This window comes from Cucumis melo, chromosome 11 (genome assembly GCF_025177605.1).
Source record: "Cucumis melo cultivar AY chromosome 11, USDA_Cmelo_AY_1.0, whole genome shotgun sequence".
Lineage (NCBI taxonomy): Eukaryota > Viridiplantae > Streptophyta > Magnoliopsida > Cucurbitales > Cucurbitaceae > Cucumis > Cucumis melo.
The window spans coordinates 7,209,048-7,220,025 of NC_066867.1; the positions used below are offsets into that span (position 1 = coordinate 7,209,048).

Here is a 10,978-nt window from a genome sequence, read left to right on the forward strand (position 1 = left end):
TATATATATATATATATATATATATATATATATATATATGAGGTCGGGGTTGGGGAATGTATTCTCCGTCCTGGACCAGTGGCAAAAATATTTTCCCACTCCCTCCTCCACTTCTAGTGTAATCGTGAATTTAGGTACAGTTAGCATCTTAAGACCCGCGGGTTAAATGAACATCTCTAGTCCTAATTGACCAGTAAATCGATATTAGGTTTAATAAACGACATCGTATAGATTTTGCATTAGGGGGACTTGGTTTAAACGCTAATTAATATAGTACGGACTTATTTTCGACGCTACACGGTTCGTTCCCTTCGCATAAATAACGTCGTTTCATTCCTCCTCCGTTGTTTTTTTCGTTCTTCTTCGTCAGCCTCTTGGCTTTCTCCTTTTTCCCTCTTCGACCTCACTTCTTATGCTCACACAATCGATTACGGTACGCTTCTCTTTCCCCTATACAGATCTATGCCCACTGTTCCTCATCCAAATTCCTATCTTCCCGCATTTTCTTCTCTATTCTTTCCGTCGATGCTTGAATTTGTCGTTTCCTTATTGGAAGCAGCTGGATTTTTGGTTCTTGGTCCAATGGTTTGATGCTAGGGCTTTTTCATTTAAGAACACTGGATTTGATTCTGCCATTTTGGTTTTTAATCTCGATTTTTGATGTGTGTTGATCGATGTTTTTGTTAATTTCACTTTGGGAATAGGAAAAATCTGCAAATGCTTGTTTAACTGCTTCCATTGTGTTTGTTTATTCCATTGTTTGATGCTCTTACGCGGGTTTGTTTCCGATTCTGGACGTGTTTTTATTTTACCTGCTTTATATTGATTTTTGTTCTACTAATTGTTTGGTTTGCTGTATTGAAAACTAGTTTTCTTCCTTCCTTCCTTCTTGCTGACTATATGTTTTTGGTGATTCAATGCTTTAGGTTGTATGCTGGATGAATGATTGATTTGGTTTTTTTTTTTCTTTGCAGTTCGAGATTAGTTGCTAACTTTACTCAGTTGCAGCTGAGAATAGATAGAGAACGATGTTTGGTTCTCCCAACCGTAAGTTTTCCTTTTAATAATTTTGTTATCCTAATTGCAGTTTGTTTGCTGAGCTCTGGATCCTTCTCTATGTTTCGTCTTCAAGTTTGTAAGATAATGTAGGGAGGTAATCGAGCGAGAATTTTTTGGTAGAAGTAGGCTAAATACGTGGTTTATCTCCTTTAAATTCTGAAAGTGATGGACTTCTATATTTTGTTTCATAATGATATGGCACCTCTCCTGGAAGTATGGTATATAGATTGTCATCTTATGCGATTGGATTTTATTATCTGGACTTGTTTCTTAGTTTTCTTCTGTGTGCCTGTGGTTTGTATGTGCACATCTTAAGTATCATAGGCTTCCTGTATGTTTTCTTGCTTTCCAATGTATTTAAATTTACTTTTGTATGTGGAATCACAAATCATGACTTAAATTGTGAACTTCTTTTCACTTTGTAAATGTCTACTTAAAATTTTTTTGCACGTCTTGCCTTCGACTTCTTTTATCTTTGAACTTTTTTTTTAAGCTTTTTTACTGATTGAAATTCGAAGTTCTTTTACTGAGTGGGTTTCTTTTTTGGTGTCAATTATTGGGCTTGATTCCTTGAACAGCTTTTGGGCAACCATCTACTAGCCCTTTTGCATCTCAACCAGTTTTTGGGCAAACTGCCAACGCAAGTAATAATCCTTTTGCACCAAAGCCTTTCGGCAGTACATCCCCATTTGGCTCACAGACAGGAAATACAGTATTTGGTGGTACATCAACAGGAGTATTTGGGGCAGCCCAGTCTTCTTCTCCCTTTCCTTCCACCACAACATTTGGCGGTTCATCATCACCAGCTTTTGGAGCTACTCCATCCACTTTTGGATCGTCATCAACTCCTGCATTTGGTAGTTCATCATCTTCTTCATTTGGAGGTGTGTCTTGTTAAGTTATTATCTTTTGTCTTCTGATAATTGGTTCTTCACATATCCTGAAAGTTTCAGCAATACAGTCAGTGAACATTAGAGAGTTTATGTGATTCTGGTTTCTATGATATATTTCTGTCAATGTGTATGCTTAATTCATTCATAAAGGACCAAATGAATGGGTTAGATAGTTTAGAATAAAAATAAAAAGATGAAAAATAACATCGCAGTCAAGTAACACGAGTATTAATAAAAATGGATTGTCTAAAATTTTCTTGTGGAATTATGAATTATCGTTATTGGAAAGGTTGCCTTTTGTTCTGCTTATATGAATATTTTTGTTATTTTCCTTTGCCGAAGGATTAAGATTGATTTTTCCATGTGTTATTTTGTTTGAAAATGCTGCATCTCTTTTATATTAGATTTTTTAAATACTTTTTTGTTTGCATATTCCTTTTGATGAAGCTACTGTATATTTCTTCACTATCATTGCGTTTATTGCATTCAATTCAGAACACAGATTATGACTAGGAAAATTTGAAAAATATTTTTATCACTTGTATTTCATTTACTATGTGGATTTAAATTTGACGCTCTCCCTTCTGGCAGGTTCTTCCATTTTTGGGCAGAAACCACTGTTCGGAGGCTTTGGGTCTACTCCTGCCCAAACAAATCCGTTTGGAAGTACCAACCAGCAATCTCAGCCAGCATTCGGAAGCAATGTCTTTGGTTCTTCATCACCTTTTGGTGCCCCTAGCCAGTCTGCATTTGGAGCTACTAGCACTCCTGCCTTTGGTGCTACAAGCACCCCTGCCTTTGGTGCCACGAGCACCCCTGCCTTTGGTGCCGCGAGCACCCCTGCATTTGGTGCCACAAGCACTCCAGCATTTGGTGCCACGAGCACCCCAGCCTTTGGCGCGACAAGCACCCCAGCCTTTGGTGCAGCAAGCACCCCTGCCTTTGGTGCTACAAGCAGTCCTGCCTTCGGTTCAACAAGCACACCTGCTTTTGGTAGTACTGGGAATGCATTTGGTTCGCTAAGCACCCCTGTTTTTGGATCTGGAGGTGGATTTGGTGCTTCTAGTACTCCTGCTTTTGGAGCTTCAAGTACTCCTGCTTTTGGGGCTTCCAGTGCTCCTGCTTTTGGAGCTTCTAGCACTCCATCCTTTAGCTTTGGGTCTACTCCAGCTTTTGGGCAATCTACTTCTGGATTTGGTAGTAGTACTTTTGGTACCAATACATCTCCTTTTGGTGCCCAAAGTTCTCCTTTTGGTGAGCCAATCTGAAATATCTTACTAGTTATTACAGTTAAAATTTATTTTGAAGTTGTACAGTTTTTTTGCTTCTTTGGACATTAATACGTGTTCTTTTGAATTTGATACAGGAGCACAATCTACATCTACATTTGGAACCAGCGGTTTTGGGCAAGCTGGTTTTGGTGGTCAGCGAGGTGGCAGTAGAGTCACTCCTTATGCACCAACACCTGAGCCAGATCCTGGAAGTGGCAGTACGCAAGCAGCTGGAAAGTTGGAGTCTATATCAGCCATGCCTGTCTACAAAGATAAAAGTCACGAAGAGTTGAGATGGGAGGATTATCAATTGGGGGACAAAGGTACCTTTTAATTTTTTTTTTCTTTTAAAATTGTGCGAAGTTTATTTCCTATGGATAACTTGGGATTCTTGTGCTTGTTCTGAAGGTGGACCTCTTCCAGCTGGTCAATCTGCTAGTGGTGTTGGCTTTGGTGTTTCTGGTGGACAGCCTAACCCTGTAGCTTCTTCCACGTTTAGTCAATCAAGTCCGAATCCTTTTTCTACATCTACACAAACCAATCCATTTGCCCCTAAACCTTCTGGTTTTGGTACTTTTGGACCTTCAACAACGTTTTCATTTAATTCTTCGGCATTTGCTCCTTCCACTCCGTCAAACCCCTTTGCATCGACAACAGCAGCATCAACATCAGCTTTTTTATCATCAACAACCTCTCAGTTTGGCAGCTCATCTTTATTCAGTTCATCTAACACTCAATCCCTTGCTTCACAATCTGCTTTTAGTTCAACTACATCTCCAGGAACAAATCTTACATTTCCTTCCAGCTTAAATTTTGGTAACACTCAATCATCTTCGCTCTTCCAATCCACAACACCTGCAATTGGGCAGACAGGTTCAGCCTTTGGCGCTCCCTTTTCACAATCCAGCTTGTTTAGTCAACCTTCGTCTGGGGTTGGTGGGAATCTTTTCTCTAGCTCGCCATCACTCTTAACTTCAAGCAATCCAATGGGTTTTGGTCAAACATCTGTAAGTAGCCTTTTGATTTTACCATATTACTTTGTACTTTTCATGTGTAAGACGATTGTGTGTTGATTAATAGACCACATTACTTTTATGTATGGTATCATCATATTTAACCAATTCTTCCATGTCTGTGGAGGGAGGTAAAGAAAGTTTCATAGAGTAAATATTAGTCTATGATAATGAAACTGTATATTTTGTAATTCAACAAATTTTACTTTGGGTTAGGTGATGTTGGATGTACTTTCTTTTATGCACTACATGAGTTGGCTCTGATTTGAAATTGGTTTTTAATATTTTTTTCATGAGGGCATTTTGGGTAGATAGTTGAGTAATTAAGTCTGTAGTTACTAGTTGTTTAGTCTAGGGAGTGAATTAGTTTGTGGAGTTAAATAATCTCTGTTTTTGGGGTGCATTGTTGTTTTTTGTGGTTAGAAAGTTTGTATTGGAGTTAAATAGCCTAGAGCTTTGAAATTTTACTATTTCTAATGTATTCTATACAACTAGAGCTATTTGAATGAAATTTTTCTATAGTAACAAATTTGGTTTCCATTTTTTTACATTATTTTTGTTGTATCTTTTTATTTTCAATTTCACTCAAATTTCATATGAGATTGAATATGATTGTAACAAATCTTTTAGTCTGAGATCTACTCTATATGACTTGAATTTGAATTTTGCATTTAAAAAAAATATCTGAGGTGAAGTTTGGAATATGTCTAAATTTAATTCAAGGTAAATGTTGGAATCTATCCTCAATTTGATTTAGATTTGAAATAGAATTCTTAGATTGAATGTGGAATTCTCTATGCTAACAGGCTTTGGTACTTTAATTCCATTTAACTTACTAACCCGACTTGTTTCTTTTTGTATGCTTTTGTATTCTTTTATTTTTTCACAATGAAAATTTGTTGATTTTTATCCACCAAAAAAAAAAAAAAACCTAGTAACTTGAATGTTATAGTAAGGAAATATCTTATACTAACAGGCTTGTTATCTTGTTCATACTGTAGGCCCCTTTCTCCATGCCTTTTCAACCAGCACAACAACAGGCACCCACTTCCTTCTTTAGCAACTTGGGTCAGGCTCAACCAAGTAAGCTAATTCATAAAAATTGATTAATAGTCTTGTTGAGCATTCAAAAATTTTATATTAATGTAGTAACTTGATTATTTTTTCCCATTAGTTGGTTCAAGTGGTTTTGCAGGAACTTCAAGCATTTTTGGCCAGAGTAATTTTGGACAATCGTAAGAGTTCCACATTCCCTCTTGTTATTGGCTGTGCTATTTGCGTATTGTTGAGTTTTGGTCCTTGTGTCACACATTTCTTTGTTATTTGCCGTTATTTACATATTATTGAATTTTATTTCTATTTGATTTTTTAAATTGCTATTATTATTATTATTATTATTTTTGAGTTGTTTTCAAATATAGCAAAATGAACCAAAATATTTATAAATATAGAAATGTCACTGATAGATGTTGATAAACACTGATAGGCTAGTTGACTACTATCATCTATCACTGTAGATGCTGCCCATCGTTGTCTATTATTAATGGACTGAAATTTTACTGTTTTTTAAATATTTTCAGTAGTTTTGCCATTTAAAACAATTTCTCTATTATTTTTACGTTAAATAGTGATGACTTTTATTAATTTTGCTAATATGTACTGTGTAAGTTCCTTACTATGTATGAGAAAAGATGCTGAAAGACGATACGAAATATCTCTCAGCCAATTAGAAAGGGCTGGTAATTTCTCCATTTTCGTCTTTACAATGATCACACCAGAAGAATAAAATGACGTATTTGATTGGGAAGATGGTTGCCTTGGCATTTTGGATGGAACTTTGAGACTCACCTCCTCTCCTTCAATCAGGATTCAATGGTTTATCACAAAAACTAGCCCTGGATCTCAGATTTTAAGGTGTCCATATTTCCTTGGTTTGAACTGGTTCAATCTTGAACCTGTCCTGCAAAAAAGTGTACACGTGGATCCTAGATGACAATCACCTCGCACTTTTATTAGATCTTAATAGCAACTTTAACAGAATTTTCTTTAGTGAAAGTATGAGGACTAAATGTGATTTACCTAAAAGTTTACTATTATGTTAAAGGTAAAATAACTAAGACTCATCAAAGGGTTGTTGAAAACCCTATGACTTGAATGATGTAGTACCAACAATCTATCCCATTCATGTATATCAGATAAAAAACCATCGAGCTATCAAAATTAATAAATCAGTCCAGATAAGCAAGGCATTGCAGAAGGTAAGGCGAGAGGGCTTCTCTTGGTGTGCTGATTTCTTTTCTTTATTGTCTAATACATCATTTGGCGTGATAAGAATAGGAGTTTTAAGGGGCCTGTGGAGATATTTGGGAAGTTTGGCATTGCTAGGTTTCTGTTGCTGAAGATTTTTAACCTTTTACTTTTGGAGTTAGTTTCTGTATGTAGTTTACTTTTGTTTTGGACGTTTTCTGTATTATTCATCTGTCTGAAGCGTGATTTATCATTAAATACAATGAAAAGAAATGTTTCCCAGAACAGTTAACAGGCAATGGAGAATGAGCAAAATAACTTGTATAAGATATGGTGGGGACAAGTATTTGTTTTTCTTTTCATTACAAACTGTTGTTTGGTTTGTATCCTGATTTGTACACAACAAGGTGAAAAGTTATTAGTAGTCCATTTGGCCAAATGACGCTCAAACTTCATGAAAAAGGGAAAAAAAAAAAGACAAAAAAGGAATCAAAGGTAGTATGTTCATCAAAGGAGCCAAAATAACAGCTTAAGGGCAAGGTGTATAGGGAGTTTCCTCCTGCAAAGCTAAACAAGTAGAGAGCCCTCCAATTGTTAAGGACATCAACAGTTCATTTCACTGAACATTTTTCATTGGAAAATATCTAATGCCAGGTGCTTCTTAAGTTGTTAAGTCGCATGTTTTAAAAACCCCTCTCAGGCCTGCGCCTAGGGTGCAGAGGTGAGGTGCACACCATTTGTGAATCTCAAGGCCCAAAGCCCTTGAAATTTTAGTTTTTTTTTTCATTCTTATGTTTTAAAAATATTAATAACTAGAGGTTTTCATTCGTTATTAACTAAAAATAAAATTTATTAATCCTAAATAAAAAGTTCCTTCTTTTTTTGGCTTTTTCCCTTCCATACTCCCATGTCAACTACGCATTTTCTTCTTTATGCAGTACTTTTGTATTTAGTGTGCTTCACCGGAAAAAAAAAGAGAAAATCTTGCACCTTGTGCTTAAGTCCTAGAAGACTATTGAGCGTTCAGCTTTTAAAAAACACTGGTTAAGTTAATTTATGGATTTAGTTTCTAATTTGGTTGGATGGAAATTTGCTTTTCTTTGGCTTGTCATTTTCTTTTTCTGGCTCTTGTCATTGATTTTCATGGTGATTTTATTGTTCCGACATTGACTAATTGGCATGTATGATAATTTAGGGCCATCTAGTTATCAAACATTCAATCTTTTGTGCCGAGATTGATTGCCATGTATCGGTAATATTTGCATCTATGTACTTTGTAGGCCTATCACCCAGACCCCTGCAGTACAACCAGCACCTGCTACCAATCCATTTGGGACACTCCCTGCAATGCCACAGATGTCAATTAGTAGACCAGGAGCAGCACCTTCTATTCAATATGGAATTTCCAGCATGCCGGTAGATTGGACTTGTCTTTATTTACTGAAGTTTGAGTGGGAGATGGAGATCAATGGTTTCTGCCATTAATGATTAACATCTCTTAGATGAATATAGTTTGATGCTGTTTCTTTGATTCTCTCCATTAATTGATACTCTGCTAATATAGGTTGTTGATAAAGCGGCTCCAGTCAGAATATCATCTTTCTTGACGCCTCGCCACCTATCTCACAGACGGATGAGATTGCCTGTGAGAAAATATAATCCTAAGAATGATGGCAGTCCAAGGGTATGGCTATTTCTTCTATTATACCATCTTTTCCTTTTCCCGTCCCTCACATTTCTATTGTGATAGGTGGTTACTTAAATGGCGCCTCGAATTTTTTTAACTACAGACTGCTTATAGCTCCTTGTCATTTATAGGTTCCATTTTTCAGTGATGATGAAGAAACACCTAGCACTCCAAAGGCCGATGCTCTTTTTATTCCCAGAGAGAATCCTAGAGCATTGGTTATTCGTCCCACGGATCAGTGGCCTTCAAAAGCCAATTTAGATAAAAGTTTGCCATCGAAGGACACCTCAGTGCGTGAAAATGGTGCGACTTTTTTGTTTTGTGCTTTCCAATTTTTATGTTTCATAGTTGATAACACTTGAAAAAGGTTTGCTTGGTTGGTGATCCAAAGCCAAGTAATGAGAGATTTAATGTAAGATAGAGTTGTATGTTCTCATTGTTTTTTAAGGTTGAGTTATCTGTTTCAAATTTGAAATTATTGAGATGGAATCCAATACTAACTTTAACGGTTTTCATTCATATACTAATGGTAAGGTAATTGTTCAAACCTTTTTTTCTTGTCTTTGAAAGGTTAAGGAAAGCAACTTTGAAAAACTTAGTGGAAGTTTGAAAATGACGTGCCAACATTTTTTAAGGGTATTGATCAAACTTTTGAAACTTTTGGATTGTTTTCTTTTTGAAACAACATGCTCATGGTTTTTGTCCAAAAATTAGTGGGAAGGGTGTTCTTTAACATTTTTTTTCCCGAAATTTTAAAGATCTTGATGAACTTTTAGAAGCTTGGGGTATTTCTGGAACAAAGTTAAAAGATGGGGTATTTTCTATTATTTTGGCCTATCTTTTTTGTAAGTTAATGATGTTAATTGGAAAATTTTAACAATATTTTGTCCATGCTTGATATTAACTTTAGTATCTACATTTATATTTCTAAATATTTTGTCCACGAGATACTTGATTTTGTTAACCCATTTACTTCTCTTCATCATGATGGTGTATCTGTTACTGAGCATGGCATGGTAGTATATATAAATTCTGTTCCTAGGCCTTTGGCCCTGTGATGTGCAATTTGATGTTTCTGACTAGGAAATCTTAATTTTCACCAGGGAAGATTGCTGAACGTACTTCCTCGGCCGTCAACAATTTGAAGGATACCAATGGTTAGTTCTTTCCCTTCACAATTTGGTATATTCGTATGTTTTCAGTTTCTCCATTCCACTTTGCCTAACACACCTTAAGAACATGGTCTTTTGACTTCTGATTGCAATTTCTCTACATTATTGTGCTTGTGAAATATTTTGTTGTGGAATCTATTTATAAAATTGAAGTGTGGAGTCTCTAACGTCTTTCTGTACACAAGGAAAATTAGTTACATTATATGTGGAGTGGATAGCTTTGTGATGTGAACTATTGGATTTTGCCAGTAATATATTTTGAATGAAGTGGCGAACGAGGCAATATGAATGGATATCATCATGCCTTACTTATTAAGTGCAGTGTGCATTATAGCAGAAGCTGCATACGTTTTATGTTAAATAATTTATGTTTTCTTTATTCCAGGAAATGTTGTTGAGAATGGTATTAACAAAGAAAGCATCCATCTCAACAAAGTTAACCAAAAACCCAATGGGGTCCATGAGGATCACTCTGCTCCAAAGGAGGAGTTGTATAGGACATTTGCAGGGCACAGAGCTGGTGAGGCTGCCATTGTTTATGAACATGGGGCAGATATTGAGGCATTAATGCCAAAGCTTCGGCATTCAGACTATTATACCGAGCCAAAGATTCAAGAATTAGCTGCCAAAGAAAGGGCCGAACCTGGGTTTTGCCGCCATGTTAAAGATTTTGTGGTGGGTCGCCATGGTTATGGAAGCATTAAATTCTTTGGTGAAACAGACGTGCGAAGGCTCGATCTAGAGTCCATTGTTCAGTTTAACAATCGTGAGGTGATTGTTTACCTCGATGAGAGTAAAAAACCTCCTTGTGGGCAAGGTCTGAATAAGCCTGCTGAAGTAACAATACTCAACATCAAATGTGTAGACAAGCAAACTGGGCATCAATATACCGAAGGGCCTAAAGTTGAGAAGTACAAGGAGTTGCTAAGGAAGAAGACAGAGGCTCAAGGCGCTGAGTTCATATCGTACGATCCAGTGAAAGGGGAGTGGAAATTCAAGGTTGAACACTTCAGCAGGTATAATATGGAAGATAATGAAGAAGATTGGGAATGAATAATGTTCATCGTCCATGAGGGAGCTTATGCAATACAAGTTTGTTGCTGTTTCCTGCTTTGTACTTTAGGGATTTTGTGTTGACATGTGCTTTGAAATGAAATGAATCTGTAAAGAAATATGTTGAAGTAGTAATGAAGTGCTAAGTTTGTTTCATTTTTACTCTTAGTTAGAAGTCTGTATTGGCCTTAAAGTTTGCTTTCTGTAGTTGAAAGGATTTGTTCACATTCATTTGTGTTATCGATAATGATGTAACCCAGATGGTTCTTTTTAAACTTTCAATTTAATACTTAGGTGCCAAAATGTTTGTACATTTTTATATGGTTGGTTATTTAGAGAACGTTTGATGGGAACTTTTAATTTGATAATTTGTTAAAACTACTTTTAGACATTCAATTGGTCTAACATTTGTAATTGTTGCATTCAACCTCCAAGAAGCTGTTGGTGTTATTTACTTGGTAATATTGATGTTCATATATCTGTATTTTAATTTTTAATCCTTAATTTTGAGTGTAATCTACGTTGACGTCCAACTTGTCAACTTATGATATTGACGTTATTAATTGATTTAGTTTTTATTTAG

The 10,978-nt window shown here is 36.1% G+C and overlaps 1 protein-coding gene across 3 annotated transcripts; it reads left to right on the forward strand.

The window, feature by feature from the left end:
• The first annotated feature begins 289 nt into the window (after positions 1-289).
• Positions 290-10,708, forward strand: LOC103501063 (nuclear pore complex protein NUP98A-like). Of its 3 annotated transcripts, none has more exons than XM_008464554.3 (13): positions 290-433; positions 975-1,047; positions 1,638-1,943; positions 2,544-3,206; positions 3,319-3,546; positions 3,632-4,230; positions 5,238-5,319; positions 5,411-5,471; positions 7,764-7,899; positions 8,048-8,167; positions 8,302-8,473; positions 9,274-9,327; positions 9,728-10,708. In XM_008464554.3, exons 2-13 carry the CDS (start codon positions 1,029-1,031, stop codon positions 10,393-10,395), a joined length of 3,108 nt encoding a protein of 1,035 aa, XP_008462776.2. In that variant the 5' UTR covers positions 290-433; positions 975-1,028; the 3' UTR covers positions 10,396-10,708. The 3 variants fall into 3 exon arrangements, with proteins under 3 accessions (XP_008462776.2, XP_050935269.1, XP_016902936.2); XM_051079312.1 differs by having other exon boundaries at positions 5,432-5,471; XM_017047447.2 differs by lacking the exon at positions 290-433 and adding an exon at positions 562-585.
• Positions 10,709-10,978: the final 270 nt, after the last annotated feature.